Source organism: Onychostoma macrolepis, chromosome 08 (genome assembly GCF_012432095.1).
Source record: "Onychostoma macrolepis isolate SWU-2019 chromosome 08, ASM1243209v1, whole genome shotgun sequence".
Taxonomy (NCBI): Eukaryota; Metazoa; Chordata; class Actinopteri; order Cypriniformes; family Cyprinidae; genus Onychostoma; species Onychostoma macrolepis.
The window spans coordinates 17,981,423-18,004,161 of record NC_081162.1 but is presented as its reverse complement, the minus strand read 5'-3'; the positions used below and the strand labels follow the sequence as shown (position 1 = coordinate 18,004,161).

The window sequence follows — 22,739 nt, the reverse complement described above, 5'->3', positions numbered from 1 at the left end:
AATGAAACCTGAAAGGTTTGAGCCTCATTGTTTACTATATGTGATGTGCTCTATGTGTGTGTTGAGCATGGATTCATTATTATGATGCCTTTGTGACCTTTTTTTTTATCTTTTGGAAGTTTTGGTTACCTGGACTTTCAATAGAGGGACAGAAATGGTTCAGGTTTCATTAAAAATGTTTTATTTTGTTGTTCGAAGATTAACCAAAGTCTTATGGTTTTGAAATGACATGAGGGTGAGTAAATGATTTTTCATCATTCCATAACATTAATGCATTACATTAGAGAATATAAACTAACAACAAACAATATTTTTGTAATTTATTAATCTTTGTTAATGTTATTTAATAAAAATAGAATGGTTCATTGTTCATATTAGGTCACAGCACCTTAACTGTAGACATATACAACTTTTTTTTCTTTTTTTTTTTTTAAATAACAGTAAGATAATGGAATTATTGTTCTTCTTTGTAAGTTTATTTTATATTAACTAATGCAAACAAATTAGACCTTAATGTAAAGTGTTATCAGAAAGTTATAATTTATTAAGATGAATGTGGCTACTTCCTAGCTTTTTCAGTTTGGCATAGCAAATTGTTATGTTGTTGTTAGTGTAGCTAGTTACTGTACATTTCTGAGAACCACTGAGCTGTTTTGAGGCCTACAGGGCAGCACTTGCATGAGTCCTGTAAGGCTGTACTAAACTTTCCTTTCACAAAATTAAATTAAATTGTTTTAATACAAACTTTTCAGTTTTAACTTAAAATCTGTGCTTTGAATAGACTAAACAATGAAGATTAATTGTGAGATCTCAGGGCTTGGCCTGCACGACCGTCGGTGTAGGTTTTCCAAGCTTTCTGAATGAGGAAAGCCCTCATCAGTGCTGGACGAAGAGCTTGTTGCATGCGGCCAAGCCACACTGAAGCAGCGGAGGCTGCCACGTGAGGACTGGAGGATCCAAGAGCCCCGAGACATAGAGAGAAAGAGACAAGACCAGTGTATATCTGTGTTTCAAACCGCTTTCTCCACCACAATGCAAACCACCCGGGGTGGTTACCACACTCAGACACCCGGCCTGATTTTATGGTTCCCCCAATTCACATGAGGAACAAACATGACATGACATGTGGCACACGCATGACAAACTCCTGACACAGTGTAGCAGGAATATTGTGTGATGGCTTTATGAGGCTGTTTACGAGCTTGAACAGTATATAAATAACTATACTAAGTCTCTTAGAGTGTTAAATAGCTGGTCTTGTTGTGCATGAATAAAAAGACTGAATAGACATTTTTAGTTTTTGTTAAATAGTGCATTACAGTGTACTGTATGCAAACATCAAAAACAACCTGTAGAAGTGAAAATATTAGTACTGGAAATTTCCAGGCAGTTTCACTATGTGTCAATATGACACTGGCTCCAGCAACGCTGCCCCCTACTGGTGACACTGACCTTTTACATACACCAGTAAAAACTACCAATGGTACAATGATAATGGTAATGATAACCTCCCAAATTTCCTCTGTCTTCAGGGTCTTTTAGACAGATGAGGTTGCTTGTTTAAAATCACACCATCATTTACTCACCAATGGACGTGACTTCCTTTCTATGGACAAAAACAGTTCAAAATATCTAATTTATGTTCCACAAAAGAATGAAAGTCATTCAAGTCAGTGATGCCAGAATTGTGAAATGTTTATGTAGGTAAAAAAAGCAGGTTATCAGCCAATACTGTTGTGGTTTCTGTTGTATTGTTTGCGATTGGCTCCGTGTCCGGTCCATTCCGGTAAAGTCCGTAACAGCAGAGCGGGAACCCGGGTGTCAGATCAGAGGGGATTGCAGCCTCTCCGACCTCAGTGGAGGAAAATTCCTATTTATTATGGATCTCCGACCGCATTGCTGGGCCCTAAGAAACCGCAATTTGAAAAGAATCCTGTGCCGAGAAGAGACAGGGAGGGTGATGGAAGTAACCCAGAGGGTGAGGCCTCTGTGTTGAGGGTCCTGGCGCGACTCTGGCCTTGGAGCCCTCTCCAAACCAAACACCCTCCCAGCGCCCACCCAGACAGCCCTGCCCTGCTTCCAGTCCCGGAATGGGGATGCAGGGAGAGCTGGGAAGTGTGCCCTCCGAGATCGGCCCGTCTGCCATGACCTACTGTAGCCTCCGCTCTCTGGTTAGCTCTGACGGCCAATTAGAGATGTCAGCGAATGTTTTGATGGAAACCCAAACTAAGTCTTTTCTCAATTTCATCCCCATAATCATGGAAACAGTGGATAGCGGAGGCACGAACTGGTAGCCGCTAAAGGTTTTCCCAAACACAAGTGAAGTTGGAGCTTTTAGCATACTGACTGTTGTGCGTGAGCATTGCATGTACACGTCTATGCGTGTGCACAGATGCATTTGCATGTGCGCATAATTTGTATAAATTCCGTGTGTGCGTATAATCATTTAACATCATAATTTCATGTGCCAGCGTTTGTGCACACTGCATGGGTCCTCACAAATGACATGCTATGCTCAAATTGCAGAGAGCTTTATAGCCGATCCAAAGACTATGGTGGGTGGTTTAAGCCATTTTATATAAATATATATTTTAATATGTCTATGAAACTCATCCAAAAATAACTTGAAAGGAATACGCCGTTCACATCTGGTTTTTATATTGTGGCTTGCGGAAAAGCAGAAAAAATAGGAGCTTTATAATTCTTTACTTACAATGCGAGTGAAGCCTCAGAGTGCCCTCTTCAACTACAGCCTCAATAACTATTGTTGTTTAATGGCCCTATGAGTCAGAGTAATGCTGGTTTGGCATTGAACTAGTACTAGTTTATTTTAAAAGCAGAACATGACACTATTGTACCTGTGAATGAGATTGATGAGGCTCAAATAACATTCTGGTGGCCATGTATTTATCTTAGAATTAGAGCTTCAGTGTTTAGATCAGCACAAGAGACATTATAAAGGAGACGATCCACCTGTAGAAAATTTGATGGCAGAAATAATCAAATGCAATTTGTCCTTACTGAGGTGATTGTCCTCACGGAATATTGTTTTTGAATGCTTATTTTTAGTTTCTAATAGAGTTCCTCATTAGCTCTGTTCTTGTGTGTTCAGAACCAATTTTTATTATTTTACATTATTTTTACATTGCAGGTTGGCCTTGATGATGCTGGTTTACATTTTATTTAGCATTCAGTGTTCAGAAATGTTTTTTAGTCGTTTTTTTGGCACAGTAATAAAATAAAAAGTAGTAGTATTAAATATTCATAATGCACATTGCATTTACAGTATAATAATAATAATAATAATAATACAGCATAATAGTGATGAGACATCAGAAATGTGAGTGCAATTTAGGAATGGTATTTCCTCCTTCCATTTCAAAGAGATGATCAACTGTTTGATATTGTTGTTTAATGTAGGATGTGCAGCAGGAGCAGTCTGAAAAATAGTCTGGTTTTATTACTAATTTGAAATCTTATTTGAGCTTTTGAGGTTAAGTTTTTGAGATTTTTTTCTTTCCATGTTGAAGTAAATTAAATGTAATCATGCCTATTACCTATATAGAAAATGTTTAGTTCTGATATGTGTCTTTTAAGGGTGTTTGTCACATTAATGTTTTCTTTATTTTTGAATTAATTAATTTTAGTTTTGTAATTGGATTAAGTGTGTTTCTCAAAGCGGGTAGTTCTCTAAACATAGACAAAAAGCAACTGTTTTTGGTTCCTTTAATAAACAGACTTAAATTCTTGCCTTTCACAATTTAGGTTAGTTTAACTGAGAGTTCAGGGTAGATATGCTTCTGAGGTATCATTGTGAGGGTGTAACACATGCAGTGTGTGTGTGTGTGTCTGCACCTGCAGTGTGACTCTTGTATAGCCCTGCCTGTCTTCCTCCAGCTGGCAGTGATTTGTCCATACGTTCAGATTGAGCAAATAGCTGCAGTGTGTTATTACTGTCAAACTCGGGCAGTCCCATAATACCCCTCTGCCACAGGAAGCTGCAATCTTGCAGAAAAGGTCAGCTGGACCAATTACCTCCGCCTACCATTTTCCCCTTAGTGAGTCCCTCTGAGCGTCCTGCGCCCACTCCTTCCTCACAGGCCCCCCAGTAGTTGAGATGAGAAGTTAAAGACTGTCATTTGGATTTTGCAGCTGTTGGACATTGTCCCCACCTCCTCTGTTTCATATTTGTGAGGGTTTGTCTTCACCGAATATTGTTTTTGAATGCTCATGGAAAACGTATTGATTTTTTCCCCCTATATGGTTCTTGTTGTTGCATTTTTTTAATTTTTTTTATCATTTTATATATTAGGTTGACCAATAAGATTTTTTATTGAAACACACCAATATGTTCTTTGCTTTTATTTTAAGTTTTATTTTTGACACAATAATACATAAATAATCATTAGTAGTAGTAGTAGTAGTAGTAGTGTTAAATATTCATGATGCACATTATATTTACCATATACTACAGTATATACAGTTTGTTGGACAAGTGAACCAAACAAGGTTAACATAAAGCATGACCTCTGGCATAAATAATAATAATAGTAATAACAATAATGCATAATTAATAAAAAAAATCATTCATATTAATAATTACAGTATTGGGTTTTAATATCAAATTATTTTTAAATTATCAAATTTAATTTCAAATGATTGTTTTTATTATTTTATTATTATTATTATTATTAATGCCAGTGGTCATACATTTATGTTCACCTTTTTGTTTTTGTCTATGTCCAACAAACTAAAATTGTTTTAAAAATGTTTCACACTTGAAAAAGTTGAGCATTTATGTTAACAGTAATTTAAACCGGTAAGTTAATTTACCTGTTATTAGAGGCAGTTTATAGCATTCATTTAATTTGTTTTTAAGAGACGTTATTTTCATAAATGCTGTACTCATCCTTCCATCGTCTCTCTTCCTCTCTCTCTGACTCTATATAGGACACCAGTTTGTCGGACCACATAAAAGCACAGACTTCCTTCATTAAATGTCAGCTTTGCAGCATCAACCCTGTTCTCCTTACCTCAGCAACTTCAGAGAAAGATTTAAGAGTAGACGTTCCCTCTCTCTCCTCTTCTTTTTATCTCTCTCACTCTTGTACAATCTTTTTCAGAGTGCTGCATACAGGATCCAGAATTGACACTCGCCAAGCACCAAACACGAGTTTAAATGGGCTTTGGCGAGTAAATAAAATTGAATTACTCTCCAGTTGGCTGATAACTTGATTAGAAACTGCAACATTTAAATTGAATTGTAAGAATGATAGGCAGTCCCTCACTGCAACAGAGATATAGAACGCGGCTTCTAAAGAAAACATCTGGTACGACTTGTGTCTCAGTAGTAAAACCTAAATTAAATAAATAAAATTCAATTTGATTAAATAAAAGTAATGTACAATTTGTACAATGTAAAATTTTGCCACCACGGCTGCATGTTTTTCCAACATTTCATCTCAGCTCCCGATTCAAAAACTGTTGCAGAAATTTTTGCTTGTTGACACCTGGCGGTCTTGAAAAACAGAACTCGCTGTTGCGTTTCTTTTCTGTTTTACCCTGGCGCTCGTCCATCTAGAGGGTCTGTAATGAATTTAGATGAACACTGATATTCCTAAGATATTAAGATAACCCATTAAAAGTTTCCCAGTGGATTCATATCCATGCAGGCCCGGGGGCCAGTGCGGTCCGCCAGACTGCTAAATGCTTCAAGAGACCCCTCCCTATCAGTCTCTCTTTCTCACACACACACACACACACACACACACACACTCTCTCTCTCTCTTTTTCAGTCTGACATTCTCATTCGGTTCTTCTGTAGATGTTAAAGACTTATTGGCTGGCTGTGATGATGGCCACGGTCAGAATCAATAACTCTTACTCCGACAGCTCTCACACTCACCGGAGACAGAAAGAGACGCAGACAGAACAGGAAAGAGAGAGAGAGAGTTTTATAAAGATTTGCATTCACTGTGTTTGTTCCTCAGCAGAAAACAGATCAGCAGTGAAATCAGAGCTGTGAAACTGATCAGCAGTGCTGAAGAGAGTGACAGAGAATGATACACAGGATTAAACGATGGCGGTGATATGATCAGAATGACAGGCCATGATGTCTGGTGTTACATTATGCTGTTTCAGGATGCACAATATATCAGTTCTACAATAGTGTTTTTAACAATTTATATTAGACATTGTGCATGATGATTTTTACATCTAACACTCACTTGAAATGATCTAAAGTTGAATTTTGCTGATTTTCAACCATCTTTGGTGTGTTACAATGTCAGTAGTATATGTAAATGAACAGTGTGTTTTCTTTCTCCTTGGTACCTACAACAAAAGATCCCTGTTTATTTGTCAGCAAAAGTCTGCTAGACGACGTAAAACGTTTTTGTATCTCTGTTCACAAACAGTTCAGTTAAGCCCAGTGCATTATGGGCATTGAAGTTTCCTTTTTGGCAAAAGGAAACGCCATAGATTTTTTTCCTCTGTTTTGTCGAGTCATGTAGCACCTATTTAAAAAAAAAAAAAAATCTGCTGCAAATACAGCCAAGTTTTATTAAAAGGAAATCTTTCCAGTGGTGAATTACTGCTGTAATAGCACTGTAAAATATACACTTAGAGTAACTGATTACTGTATTTGTGTGTGTGTGTTATTTCTGTTTTCTGTGCAAAATAGAATAGATTTTTAATGATGTCCATTAAAATAATGATTAACTAATCTCTATTGCAGAGTATTTTAAAATCGTTGCATCACTGTTGCGTTGTTTTGTATTGTTGTTATGTTGTGGTGTGTTATGCTTTACAAAAGCCTGGAGTGAATCTAAACTCCATTTGGTCTGAGCACTCGCTTCTAATCAGTACAAGATTTTTGGCATTGGTTTGTTCATTGATTTCCTTAAGTTTGAGAGCACAGAATTAGCAGCATGGCTATATTTTGTTTATCTACTTTTTAAATGGATAAAATGCACAACAATTTTTTTTTGTTTGTTTTAAGAATATTTGAGTGGTCCAACACTAAGGTGTGTTTTTAGCATGTTGCTGGGGTCCAGTGGTTGATTGCTGTGGTCTTCTAAATGATTCCTTATAGGCCCAGAGCTGAAAGAGCCCTTGAACGGGTCTCTGATATTTTCTTCCCTATATATGGCTCAATTTCCTCCTATAAATCCAGGGGATTTCTTTTGCCGTTTGATCACTTAGGAAAGTTATAGTATATCTCTCATCAATAAGTTCAATATCTTGCTCGCCTTAGCAAGTGTCACCATGAAAGTGTTCCAGGATGGTGTGTGGTTTATACTGGATTCATAAGGCTGCTTGTGGCTGGATGGCGCTATGTTTCAGACTAAATTCCAAAGTTGCCGTGTAAAGGAACAGCTCATAATTGTTTCAGTATTTCGGCAGACTGAATGCCCTTCGATCCATCTGTCTCACTGGCTCTGCGCTGAGGGAAATAGCACCTCTTCCTCTCAGGGATGGAGAACGCTGGGGTGTGGTATGACAAAGGTTGTCTCCTTCGATCAGCTCAGATACTGCTGGAAATGAAACATTACAGGCTCAATCCACACACACCGACACACGTTAGCACTCATATAAACACTGCGATGCACTGTTGTTTATTTAACGTGGTAAAAATAAAGTCAAGCTGTCCTTTTGGAAAAGTAGTTAGCCACACTACACGTTAATGAGGAAAAATATTAAAGTTATTTAAGGGGTCAGTTTCTTTGTAAATATATACCTGTCACATGGTTTTATTTATTTTGCAATCAGTGCAGTATTTATCTGACTGACAATCAATAAGGATCTCAATTAAAGTGACAGCATTATACCTGTAGAGGAGCCAGTTGAACTTGTTCTGCTAACTGATTCATTGAAATGAGTTAACTTTAAAACACTACTTGAGAGAGGCGACAGTTTAAGAGAATTGCCTCAGTTCAGTCAGCTGGAAAGCACAATACAATGTGACATGAAGGCATAGTAACATTTTGTAGTAGAGCTATCAAAAGATGTAGTAGCCAGAAGTGTTGAAGTGTATATATAGTTCTCTGATATACTTGATATGTCTGTTTGTTTTTCTGTGCTTTTTTGTGTTTTTAAATATTTCATTTTATTTAGGGTCTTCACCCTACAATCACAATAGATGTAGCAGTTGATTTTTATGTCTACAAATAATAACTTTATGTAAATGGATATGCTGCTTACATTTCAAGCCATTAAAATATTTGAAGAGTTCCAGTGCAAAAGCCTCTAAAAGCCATCTTGGTCAAAAATGAGATAACGATACTGAGTGAATGCTCTCCACACATAGTATATGTTCATCAAGTATGCGCTAAATCCCAGCCTCAACCCATTCAGAAGTACCAGTACTTACATAGAAACCTATACACAGTAGCCAGAAAGAAATGCTAATTTTAAAGAAAAGCGTCAGACGTACTTGGAGGCTTTTGCATCTAAACTCTTCATTTGGTGTTGCTGTACAGATATTTATACATATTTTATACACTACAAGACTTTTATGCTCACCAAGGCTAAATTTATTTATTAAAAAAAATACAGTAATATTGTAAAATATTATTTCCATTTAAAAGAGCAAGTTTCAGTTTTAATATTTGCTATTTAAAATGCAATTTAATTCTGTGATGGCAAAGCTGAATTTTCAGCAGCCGTTACTCCAGTGTTGCATGATCCTTCAGAAATCATTCTAATATGTTGATTTGCTGCTTTAGAAACATTTCTATATTTTGATACATTGATACTTTCTATTTATACTGTGATGAATAGAATGTTCAAAACAACATTTATGTGGTATTGAATTTTTTTGAACATTGTAACATTATAAATGTCCTTGATAAATAAAAGTATTAATCTCTTTTGAATGGCAGTATACACTATTTCATTACTATTTTTATTACATTTTTAATTTTACTTCATACATTTTAAAGTTTGATTATGTTAACAGCATGTTTTTTTCCCCCACAAAAGATAATGTGAGATCACACAATAATTTGCAGACCCCATGATGACCCTAATTATCTGGCTGGGGACGTGTTTTGAGCATTTGGGAAGTGTTGAGGTTCTTTGTGTCGATGTGCAGGATTTCTAGAGGAACATTCTGAGCTCAGCTGCAAACTATGTTTATTTTCTTCTGGGTCTGCAAGAGTGAAAGTTCGCTCACTCTTCCTGCCATGACTAACTGCGTAATACCTCATGTTGTTATTTAGCTGTTAGTCACTCTAATGGCTGAGGCAGTGCATAGGAATGTCTTTCACGTAAGGTCACTTCCACAGCTCAAACTTTCTCTCCGACTTTCCTTCTCTGCCCACTCCAACTTTCTAAATCTTCAGAGTCTCTGCCAACCATTTAGCAGCGGCCATTTGCCTCTCTGTCTGTTTGTCTGTCTCTCTCTCACTCTCTCTTCTGCCCTGAACGGAGCGAGTTGGCACATGGGCAAGCTGGCACTCTTCAGTACGGTTACTTATACTTTGTTCTTGCTTGAGAAAAAGAGGGAGGGATAGAGTGAGTGTGAGAGATAGAGAGTGGGAGAGAAAGCAGAAAGACCGATCTAAAATGGCTGCCAACGGCAAACCTCCTCTCTGCTCATGAAATGTCTGCCAAAAAGAAAAAAACAACTTAAATGGCTGTGTCGATGACTGATTCCTGGCTTGAAATGTAGCTTGCATGAAAAGAAATAGAAACAACTTTCACTGGAAGCAACCTCACTTTTACTGCAGTGACAGTTTTAGTATGGAAAACACATACAAGGACAAAAAGTTCTGAAGCGAGGGGCCATTAAATCATCAGCATGCTAAAGATATTACACGAAGCAGAAGCTAGAAGCAAAAATGATGGTTCTGTTGAAGGAGAAGGAAGCAGTCCTCTTGATAGGTCAGTGAATGTTCCTCGGGTTACTAATTGACTAGACTTGCGTATCCAGATCGCACGACAGGTTGTAGTCCGAATAAGGAAAGCTACCAAAGCGTTTCAGAGTTTGAGTGCTTTACAAAATGGCGCGCTTGAGAGAAAATGGACGTTGTACGAGCACATTTTATTGCGTCATATTTTCCGACTGCATTTCTACTGCCATTCTTCTTTTATTTACGTTGTGAATGCTGCGTTCTCTCTTAGATTGGTGTGAAAAATATTTTTACAATTGGATTAGGTTTTGTTTTTTCATTACTGTGTCACTTTTTGAGAAATCGCCTTACAAAATGGCAAACTCTAGTCCATGCACCACAAATAAAATGGCCGTCGTTCAAGCACATAGTATTGCATCATATTTTCCATCTGCATTTTTACTTTTTCTTCTTGGACTTATGTCGGAAACGAAATGAGGAGCTAACGGTTGAAGCAATTCCTCTCTTATTTACGTTTTATGTTTTGGTGTCTTCAGCTTCACAGGTCCTTTTGGACACTGAGATGTGTCAGAGGTGCTCAGTGCCAGTATCTCCCTCAAACTGACACTTTTATTTTTCCTTCCCTCCGATTCTCTTTGCCAGAGATTCGGTCTGAGGGCTGCCTGCCTAGAAACCGCCGCAGCTTTTGGCAGGAGCATACAGGACTCTGAAGACAGTCATGGAGGAGAAAAGCCGAGAGAGAGAGAACTGGAGCGTGTCCCTCTGTGTAGCTGGCAGCACTAATCATCCTGGCCTGCGAATAATCGCAACGTTGACAGACATGTTTGTTTATGTTTTGTGTTGGGTTATTTTTTATTTTTAATTTGCCGCACTTTTAAGCATTGCTCGTCTTCTCTGGAACAGACTTCAGACCTCTCAGCATCCATCTGTCTCCTACTGTTTAAGGCCTCTCCAATTTTTCATAATCAAAACATTGAGTATTATGGCCCGGGTCCAACCGCTTCCTTTGGAATGTCATTGAACTTTTGAAGATTTGTAAGGTTTATAATTCTTTTTTTCCCCCAGACCATGTGTATTTTACTTACAACAACATAATTAGGCTGCACTTTGCGCATATATTTTAAGAAAACATTTCATATTTTGTGGCAGGGGAAATTATGCTGGCATCATTATCCAAGTGGGCGGATTGAAGACTAGTTGTGATGTTAAAGTCAACATAAAATCCAAATTGACCATACTTTTTTCCTAATGCACATTCCTGGCCTTGCTATGATTTATTCAGCGGTAGCTTTTATTTCAAAGGTAAAAATTACTTTTTGGTTACATCACTTAGGCCATTCAGGCTGTTGGGTAATGTTAACCAGTTTAGCAAAACCGCTTTCACTTTACTTCACAACTCCACTTTTTATGATCCAAACCTACTCGTGTTGGGCGATATGCCCCATAGTCATATCGTCCTATCATCAGCCTGTGAGATCAGCAGGATATTATCATGCTAATTTATTTAATTATTTACTTATTTAGTTTTATAGCCGGAGAGTGAACCAACTCCAGGGTAAGGCTAAAAGCAGCCTAATGTTAATGTAATATATTAACTACAAATGATATCTTTTTAGTCAAGTAGCATATGGATGTCATGATATTCCTCAGTTATTCAAACAGCAACATTTACATTATAAAATGACATCCTCACTCCTGTAATCCTCCTATAATCAGTGAAGCTGTCTACACTGTATGATGAATAAATCTCTTATACTCACTTCGCACGCACATCTGCACTGTTGTTCATGAGAGAATTCGCAAGAGAGCAGAATTCAGTCAGCGAGCACGCAACAAATAACAACAAAACTCCGCTGTTTCAGCGATGACTCACCTGAACGCCTCTGATTAGCCATTGCATTCATAAACGAAAAGAAATATGGTGGAACAAATAAGCTCTGATATTAATTAGATAATAATACTAGCCTGATAATAATAATAATCGTCTTGATATTGTCAAAGGCATCAGCCACAGGCGATATCTCTGAATATTGTCGATACACGATACTTTCTCTCGGCACAACCCTAAAACCTACATTTTGTTTAGCTGAATATCCTGTTATACTTGGAAATACGTCAGATTATGGAAGAAAAACGCAAACTTAAATTCTCTTTGACTTTTATTGAATTAGTTATAAAAGATAGATATAAGAAATTTGCAGTTGTGTTGCCGCTGCTTGTGTGTGTTTTCATGTGTCTTGAGCAGTAGTTTGCGGTTGGCCTCTGAGTCCTGCAGGCCACAAAGAGTGTGAGAGTCGTAATGAAGCGTTGCATTCAGACGTGTGCAGCCGGACGGACTCTCCTCAGCTTTGAACTGGCAGCGGCGTGCGGCCCATCTGATAGGGAGCTCTCTTATTTATTTATCCAGCTTGAGCTTTTTTACTGGCTTTTCTTTGAACGCCTGCCAGAGTCCTTGTGGTAACCCCTCTATTCTTTCATTCTCTATTCAGAAAATCCTCTGCTGCTTCTTGACTCGAATTCGTTTTATGTGTTTATCTGCATTTTCCCTCACATCCGTGTGGCAAAGAGCTGGAACGCACACAAATGGGAAGGTTTTATGGTTGGATTAGGTTGTTTTGTCATTATTGTGTTGCTTCAATGAGTTTACACTTTGGCAATACAATCCCTGTGCTCTGCCAGTGAAGAGGGTTCAACGAGATTATGCTCGGCCTTGCCAAACAAGTTGAAAAGAAAGAGAATATTTGAATGGTTTTGCAGCACTTTGATACGGTGTGTTTCTCATTTACGAGGCTTATGAGCCATTTGGCCGAGCCTCAGCTCGTCAGGGTATCAGAGTGCATGGCTGTATCAGTAACCTATGAGTGAGTTATATAAAACATACAGAGTGTTCGTTTCCTCTGTTGTTTATACAGAAACATGTTCTTATGTCGGATTACCAAAGCTATCACTGACATGATCAACCACACGCCAACATGTCAGAGGTTTCTGTTCATTGAACATATGCTTATATTTGGGAAAAACTCAGACTCTTGGACTCAAGTTCTGACGCTGCTGCAATTTGCTTATGATTGCCATTTATAAAACTGCAGCATGTATAAAGTCAGAGTAATCATTCAAATGCTTATTATTTGTATGTTTTATATTCATATTTTGCTGGTGTAGTTGTTCCAGTAATTCAGATTTTCACTTGCCCTGCTAAGATTTTCTTTTTCCTGTAAAAAGACCTCTAAATTTTAGCATTTATTTTTATGCAACAGAAAAATATTAATATTTTTTATAATGTTTATATATTTCTTATTTTATGCTTTTAGTATTTTTTTAATGTGTTTATTGTTTATGCGGGGGGGAAAAAGGGTTTTATAATGGGTTTTTTTCTTTATATTTATATTTTTCTTTATTAAAAAAATGCTTGAGCATGAACATAAACGTATTTATTTCCAAGACATTAGTACTCAAATAACACAAAGTTGTTGTAGTTTTTTAAAATGATTATTTTCAGATTTACAGTTTATTTCCCATTTAAAAAAAATAACACGTACGACATATCAACATTTACCTCGAGGTAAACAGGCCTTGCATTCTATCACGTTACTTTCAGATAAAAATGATTTCACTTAACCTGAATATGTGCAATACGTTTTATATATATATCCACTAATTCGCTATAATTGTTCAGTGCATCACCAAACTAAATGTTTTCAGACTGCAAAGCATAAAAACATAAGATCAATGAATGTTATAACAACTACAATCTTTACAAAAGGGTTGAATTATTATCACACGGAGAGCTTGAATAAATTGTTCCCCTTTACTTGTTTGTTAGACTGCTGCAACACACCAGTCCATTAGTCCATAGGAAAGGAAAAAGGAAAAAGATAAGGATAGTACTTATCAGTCTGTCGACTCAGTCCTTTTCTGCTTTGGGGTGGGCAGCAAACCAAAAACCCAGATGAGGAAAAAAAATCAAATGTCTGCAAAAAAGGAAAAGTATAATCCACTGGTACGAGGACCCACAAAAAACAGGTTATCCTCCAGCTGAAAAAAAGGTCTTCAGAGTATAGTCTGAACATGTATATCCCAGACCAGAGCGTGGACTTATAAAACAGCTCCTAAGTCTAATACACCCTGTCTCTTTTATAAGAGATAATTTTGGACCATTACTCTGGAGATAAGGTAACAAAAGCATGCCACCTCACCAAACATACCCTTCTTTTCAAAATGACCTCTTATGGGTAAGCCTATCATAATAAAAGTCCTTCGCAGCCAACAAAAGTCTTCATTATTTCCCCTCACCCAGAATGCCTATAAAAATGTTCAAAAACCAACATATCTTGCACATGAAAAGAATTAACAAACATTTTGGCATGGTAGACATTCATATATAATGAACTTTTTACATCTTTACCCATAGTGTGTAACCATCCTGCAGGCTTTACTGTGACGGTGTCACAGAGTCCTGTTCTGTTGACTCGCTCCGAGAGATTTGTTTGAGGGTGGTAGCTGGTGGTGAGCTTCCTTGTTATTCCCCATCTCTTACACAGATCCTCCATCAGCTGGCTTAGAAACTGAGGTCCGCAGTCTGACAGTAAGTACTTTGGAACTCCCCACCTCGTTAACACCTCTTCTTGCAAAATCTTGCAGATTCGGTGAGTCTTGCAGTCTCTGATAGGGAAGAGCTCTACCCATTTGGTGAAATAGTCGACCACTACCAGAAGATACACATTCCCCTTTTAGCTTGTAGGAAGGGGCCCCATAAGGTCCACCCTTAACATATACCCAGGCTCCTCTATTTCTGTTGACTGGAGGAAACCAAAGGGCTTGGTGTTGCCAGGTTTGTATTTCTGGCAGACCGTGGATTCCTTCACGTACTTCCATACGTCTTTGCACACCTCGGGCCATCAGGCGACTTCTAAGATCTTCTGAGGAGTCTTCATTCGTCCCAGATGTGCCCCCAGCGTAGCCTGACTACGTCAGACTTCGTACTTCCGCTCAATTTCAGTTCGCTTCTGTACTCAGTCTGATACAGCAAACAAGCTCCCAGATTATCTCCAGCTCCACACCAGCCATCCAACCAACGAACAGAGGGCGGGCTGAGAGCCGTGACGTAGACGCTAAGCGCCGAATTTAAGATTGTAGTTTAGGTTAGGGAAATCTAAAACGACAGCGGACATGGAGACACGGGATGCTATTCGCTCTGTATTTCGCTTGATGGTTTTGTTTTCGCCACATACCTGTGTTTACAGCGGAAGTTCGAGGCGGCCGAGCCGGCGCATAACATACGTCATAACCAAACTTTATGTGATTGGCTTATGGGTACAGCAATGATTTTAAACTTCAGACAAGCCCCACCCACGAGAAAGTAAACATTTGTCAATTATGCCCTTCCAGACTCTGTCTACGAAGCAAAGCGAAGTAGCAGAGTTTGGTACTACCAGGCTACCCCCAGTGGGCTGTTGTGAAAATAATTGATAAAGGTTGTGGTTAGACTCTCGGGCACTACAAGCTGGTACTTTGTGCCTGCAGCACAGGGCGACACTCTGTACAACACCCCTTGCTGGACTTCCCATCTAATGCAGTTGACCTCATCCGTGATTCCGATCCTCCCCTTTAACTCACTCACCCCAACATCCGCACTCTGGGCTTGTAATATTTCTGCCATGGTTGATGGAATATCCAAATTCCAATGGGAGGATTTGTTGTCAACATACATTGCCAAGGAAACATTGCAACTTTGAGCTCTCGACAAGGCATCAGACATCAGGTTCATCCTTCCCTTTCGGTACTGTACCTGGAAGTGAAAATGCTGGAGCCTTAAGGTCCATCTCGTCAGTTGAGACATAGTTTTGGGGGAGTTAAAAGCCCAGGTCAAAGCAGCATGGTCCGTACACACCACAAATGGAACTCCTTCCAGGTAGTGATGCCACTTTTCAACAGCCCATATCACTGCAAGGCATTCTTTTTCCGAGGTAGAATAATTCACCTCTGCTCCCCTCAGACCCCTCGAGGCATATGCTATCACCTTTTCCTCTCCTCCGATGTTCTGAGTTAGAATTACCCCCAGGCCAACTGAGCTGGCATCTGTTTGGACCTGGAAGGGTTGCGACAGATCAGGTTGAGCTAGTATAGGGGCATGTTGCAAAGCATGTTTGAGATTCTCAAAGCTTAACTAGGTTTCTTTGGTCCATGCCCACTTCACCCCTTTCCTCTTGAGGTGGCTCAATGGGACAGCCAGTTCAGCAAAGTGGGGAATAAATTTGTGGTACCACCCAACTAACCCCAGGAATCTCTGAAGTTCCAACAGGTTCTGCGGGATTGGGTACTCACTGATGGCCGTGATCTTGTCCGAGTCAACTTTTACTCCCTGCTTGGACACCACATGTCCCAAAAACTTAAGCTCTGTTTTCATGAAGTGGCATTTCTTAAGATTTAGGGTAAGATTAGGCTCCTTCAGTTTTTGGAAGACAACTTCAAGATCTTTTAAGTTTTGCTGTTGACTTGGAATAGACAATTATGTCATCTATGTAGACAAAGCACACATTTCCCCTCAGCTTACCCAAGACTCTCTCCATCAACCTCTGGAATGTGGCCCCTGCATTTTTCAGCCCAAAGGGCATGGTCAAGAAATTAAACAACCCAAAGGGGTTTATGAAAGCTGTCTTCCCCCTGCTGCTTTCTTCCATTTCGACCTGCCAATATCCCGATTTCAGGTCAAGGGTACTGAAATAACTAGCACCCTGTAGTGACTCCAGTATTTCATGGATGAGCAGCAACGGGTAGGCATCTTGGGGAGTTTTGGAGTTAAGATGGCGATAATCCACGCAGAACCTTAGACTTCCAACTCTCTTTGGGACTAATACCACCGGAAATGCCCAAGGGGATTGAGAAGGCTCGATAATACCTTCTCGCATCATCCTATCAATCTCCCTTTCCATGACCTCTTTCTTTAAGGGAGAAACTCGATACGCTTTCGACCGTATAGGTATATCATCCATTGTTATGATCCGATGGGTAGCTTGATTAGTTTTCCCTAGACTTCCAGAACAGACCGTAGCCCATTTATTTAAGGGGGGTTGGATTTCTGGTGGATGTGTTGCTATGATGTCCTTTATGCTAGTTGCTGATGCCATTATCTCCAGCTCTCCACCCTTCTCCGTTGGTACAGCCATGAACAAAGAGGTAACCTGTTCCCTCTTCAGAATGCATGGCTGCTCCCACTGAGGCTGCTGGAGAAAAGGGTATACTCTAACTTGCCCTTTGACCTTCAACTCATAGCTCATAGTGGCAACGTTCAACTGTACCCTCGTTTGTCTCAAGAAGTCTAGTCCAAGGATCAGAGGAAATGCCAGGTGTTCATCTGACATTATATAGGTGTCAATGGACCAGACCATTCCATGTCGTGCCAATCGTAATCCACAGGGGTTCTACCCTCTGACAAATGAGCTTTTCCATCAGCCACCATGAACATCCTGCATGAAGTAGTAATTCTTTGTTTTTTTTTCACAGCCTCCCATAACGGTTTCTGCATTAAGGAATAGGTCGAACCAGTGTCGACAACGGCTTCGATGTGGTAATTCCCCACACCTATAGCAACTTTCAGCAGAGGGGGTGTGGTTGTTTGAATCAATGAGACATGTCGAACTGAGGTACTTGGTGACTTGGGTAGTTGATCACGTCGGGATGAAGCACTCTTTTTCCCTTCATTAGTTCCTTTGAGCTGATTGAATCGAGCCCAGTAATCCTTCTTTGAATTCAAGTCCCTCTCCACCAAAGATCCCACCTTAACCAGCTGCTCAACGGTGTGCACGGCACCTCTACTCACCAGGGAAGGGTTACAGCTATTGAGAATTCGTCTTACTCTTCTGGCAAGTTGACCTTCCATCTAGGCATAGGGCCCTATAATCATAGGCAAAGTCGCAGATACTCTGGTTTGGGGCTTGAACCATAGCCTTGAGCTGGTCTTCCAACTCAGCCAGGTAATCGGTAGAAAGGAAAGCAGTCATAAAGGAGTGTTTGAACTTATCCCAGTTGTGTATCTTTAGCTTTTCAGCCACCCACCAACTCCTCACAGGACTTGTTAGCACTGCATTGATTGTAGCTAGCAGTTCCACATCCGTGAGTGATCTGATGGACAGGAAGTTTTCGCACTTCTCTATGAACTCTAAGAAATCGCAAATTTCACGATTTTGTCCGAAGGTGGGAAATTCTAGGTTGATAGGTGGCTTTGGAGTTGCTGGAGTTGGAATTGCATCTGAAAGACTATGGCTGAGAGGGTGGAGTGAAACTGGGGTACTAGTTATCTTTATGCGTGCCATTTCTTTCTTCCAGTGCTCATCTCGACGCTTGAAACAATTCACCATCTCAGCCCCCAAATGGGACAATGATTTGTTCACTCCAGCTTTCAATGGCTCTATCCTTTGGTCAATGGCGTCCCTGAAACAGGCTTCTCGGTTAACCATGCTATCGTTGCAGGCTATGAAATCATTTTTAAGCGTTTGCACCTCAGTCTGCAGAGCCTGAAGGGATGAAGAGAGTAGGGTTATTTTAGTTTCAATTTGTTCCAGCAGTTCCCCACTAGGTTTTGATATAGGAGGTTCATCCTCTTCACTTCCTCCAACCTGGCTATGGCTGTCAATATACATGTCACACATCATGGAGCTTAATTCAATGACTGGCAATGGTTTGAAACACCAGGGGGAAGTTGATAAGGACGGGACTCTGTACACTTGTCATGCTCACAAACATTACCAGATGAGACATCCATATTTCACAGACAAAAAATTTCTCAAATGTAAAAGATACAATGTCAAACTTCAAACAGTTTCTTAAAATGGTGCTTCCCTTCATCTATAACAACTACAACTCTTTACAAAAGGGTTGAATTATTATCACAGGGAGAGCTTGAATAAATTTTTCCCCTTTACTTGTTTGTTAGACAGTAATACCAAACACAACCAAAACTGTTAACACTTAAAGACTCAAACAAAATAGTCCAAAGCATGAAAGTTCATAAATAAGCTCGTTGGCTGCAACACACCAGTCCATTAGTCCATAGGAAAGGAAAAAGATAAGGATAGTACTTATCAGTCTGTCGACTCAGGCCTTTTCTGCTTTGGGGTGGGCAGCAAACCAAAAACCCAGATGAGGGAAAAAAATCAAATGTCCGCAAAAAAAAAGGAAAAAGTATAATCCACTGGTACGAGGCCCCACAAAAAACAGGTTATCCTCCAGCTGAAAAAAAGGTCTTCAGAGTATAGTCCGAACATGTATATCCCAGACCAGAGTGTGGACTTATAAAACAGCTCCTAAGTCTAATACACCCTGTCTCTTTTATAAGAGATAGTTTTGGACCATTACTCTGGAGATAAGGTAACAAAAGCATGCCACCTCACCAAACATACCCTTCTTTTCAAAATGGCCTCTTATGGGTAAGCCTATCATAATAAAAGTCCTTCGCAGCCAACAAAAGTCTTCATAATTTCCACTCACCCAGAATGCCTATAAGAATGTTCAAAAACCAACATATCTTGCACATGAAAAGAATTAACAAACATTTTGGCATGGTAGACATTCATATATAATGAACGTATTACATCTTTACCCATAGTGTGTAACTATCCTGCAGGCTTTACTGTGACGGTGTCACAATGTGACATTTAAGGTTTGATCCACCATAGTGTGAGAATTGTTGTACAAAATCAGAATATTGACCTCAATTCTCCAGGCCCCTTTCCAGGTCAAGAGAATCTGCTGAGTTGAGGACTAATGTCTCTCTCTCTGTCTCTCTTTGTCTTTCTCAGAGGCTGAACAGAGCAGTAGTCCTCGCACAGGCATTGGTTCAGATCAGGAGGACAGTCGAGCAGCCACCATGGGTAAGAGAGCACATGTACACACACATTCACACAACCACATGTACATGAATACTTGCAGTACACATGCATATGCTGTGTGCTGCAGCGTACAGTGCGGTGCAGTCCTGTAAGCGTCCTATCCTGCACTTATACAAACATCCTGTTTACACAAGTCAACCTACATGCATGGCTTCAAACCCATACCCACACACTGAATCTCTCTCTCGATCTCTGCCCAGTTCGTGTCACAATCCTACCCACATTCCCCTGTTTCAACAGAGATAGTCTGAAAGGCCAGCACTTTATTGTGCATCACGTGTGGATAAAAGTCTAGCTCAGTTTTTGGGGAAACTCTAGATGGTAACGATCAGCATGGTGGTTTTGTTCACACATTCAGTCCTGCTCATAATGCTGTGCTATTATTATGAGACTGATGGAATGGCTGAGGTACTTTATTGCATCCATTGACTACTGTTTAAAATTGGTTTGTCAATTTTATTTGAGTTATATAAATATAATAAATATTATATATATATATAATATTATATAGCTATTAATTTGTGGTTGTTGTAATGTGATTGTGATGATTATACTTTACTGTTTGAGTTGTGATCATTAAGATATTTGTATTTGAAAGAAAAATAATACTTTTATTAAGCAAAAGACACAAGAATTGCTAAAAAAATGACAGTAAAGACTTTGAAAGTATTACAAAATTCAAATTAATGCTGTTTCTCTTTATAATCAGCATATTAGAATGATTTCTGAAGGATCATGTGACACTGACGACTGGAGTAATGACTGTTGAAAATGCAGCTTTGCCGTGACGGGAATAATTTTAAATATTAAAAAACAAAACATTTTGCTTATTTTAAATTGTAATATTTCACAATATTACTGTATTTTTGATTAAATACATGCAGCCTTGATGAGCATAAGAGGCTTCTTTCAAACACATCTTGCTGTCCCCAAATTTTTGAAAAATAGTATACTTTTTTTTTGCTTTACAAAATTCTATATTAATGACATTACTCTTATTAATGACAAACTCTCAAATTAAGGGAATTCAAAAGACAGTAAAACATTGTATCTGAAACTTTCTGTTGTCCATAATTCACTCCAACCTGTGTGCACTGGCAGAACAGACTCTGCTTATGTAAAACTTTGACATTCATTCATTTAGTAGATGCTTTTATCCAGAGTGATTTAGAAATGAAAACTAAATTGAATTTCTTTGTGCGTGAGATGCTGGCGATATCCTTGTGTTGGAAAGTTCCATCATTTATTCCATGTTTTCTTTTGTTTAACAGATGCTCCAGAGTTTCAAGAGAGCTTTATAACTTCGGGCGTCTTCAGTGTAACAGAACTGGTGCAAGTATCAAGAAGTGAGATGCTTTTGTATTTTGTATAAGATACTTAAAAAGACAGTTCACCCAGAAATAAAATCTGGGTTGAATTATCATAATTTAGTGTCATACAGCTTTAGAATTTCTTTTTTAGAATGCCACGAGGGTGAGTGAATAATGACAGAATTATCATTTTTGTGTGAACTGTCCCTTTAAAAGTATCTCTGGGAGTCTGATCCATTTTAGCAAATCATTTTCTTGTCTTACCATCTCATCTGTCCCTTCCCACCTCCCACACAGCCTGTGTCCACATAGCAGACGCAAGCGTCAATTTCACAGCCGTTTTATGTCCGCTTTGACAGTTCCTCATTAGAAGGGAAGGAATCCCGCCAGTCTGTCCAAAGTAATTGATTGTGTTTAGCTGAAATTATTTTCTTCTTCCCAGTTGGCTTATAAGTGAGTCAAATAAGTGAGACCGCTGTGTATCACTCCTCACACCTGTGTGCAATCACAGTGTTTTACAAGTTACAAACAAACTGATAGATTGCATATGGAGACTAATTAAATGTCTTAATGTGCATTATGCAGTTTTATCAGCATTACATGCTCAAACCAGGTATTTTTTTTACTCCTACGCAATATTTTATGCAAGTACTCATATACTGTAGGTCAGTCATGCTGGAACAACAAGCCCATTGTTCCCACTTTGTATTTACATACAACACATTCAGACATAACTGAACACACACCATACAGCCTGTCCATTAAGCTTGAGCAATTACTGTGCGTTCCAACACACGCACACACAGTAATGGAATGATATTAGGAAAGAGGTCAGCTCAGGTAAGAGCAGACATGCAGTGGCACAGATTCATAAGCCTCGCGTGGGCTTAAACATGAATGTGTGAGATTACACCCACATGATGCAAGGATTTAACAAGTCGTGCCGCAAAACTCTAGTTTACTGTACACTAGATAACAATCACTTTCCTGTGATAGTTTACTGTACGCTAGATAACAATCACCAATGTTAACCATGTGAGAAAAGAGACTAAGTTCCTCTGTGTGACGGTGCTAGGGGATTTATCAGAATGTGTGCTACAATTTTTACTGTCCCAAACAAGAAGTAATGAGGCATTGTCTTGGTACAGTGAAGGTGTCAAAAGCTAATTCTCTACCATGGTACTTTAGTATATGCCATGGTACTGAATTATTACCATTTTCATTTACCACAGTTTCATTATATGATACCCCAGGCTATTTCAAAGAATATGATGGTATTACAATGACACGTTCAAAAAAACATGGCATTGTTGTGAGACCATATCCGAAAAATAAAACGTGGCAATACCAAAGTACTTTTTTAGTCGTTGTTAATACTTTTTATTGTTAATTGTTTAACATTGTTAATACATTGTCAATACGTTTATTCAGCTAGGATGCATTAAATTCATAAAAAATAACAGCAAAGAAATAATGTTGCAAAAGGTTTCATGTTCAAATTATGCTGTTATTTTGAATTTTCTATTCTTCAAAGAACACTGAAAAAAATGTTGTACAAAAATATCAAGCACAACCGTTTTCAACATTATTAATGATAAATGTTTCTTGAGCACCAAATCAGCATATTAGAATGATTTCTGAAGGATCATGTGACACTAAAGACTGGAGTAATGATGCTGAAAATTCAG

The 22,739-nt window shown here is 38.9% G+C and overlaps 1 protein-coding gene across 1 annotated transcript in view; it reads left to right on the top strand.

Annotated features, from left to right (window-relative positions):
- Positions 1-22,739, top strand: part of nfic (nuclear factor I/C) — a 110,466-nt gene that overhangs the window by 54,215 nt on the left and 33,512 nt on the right. The window contains 2 exon segments of the mRNA XM_058784548.1: positions 19,652-19,723; positions 21,013-21,087. Coding sequence (XP_058640531.1) covers positions 19,652-19,723; positions 21,013-21,087 — 147 coding nt within the window.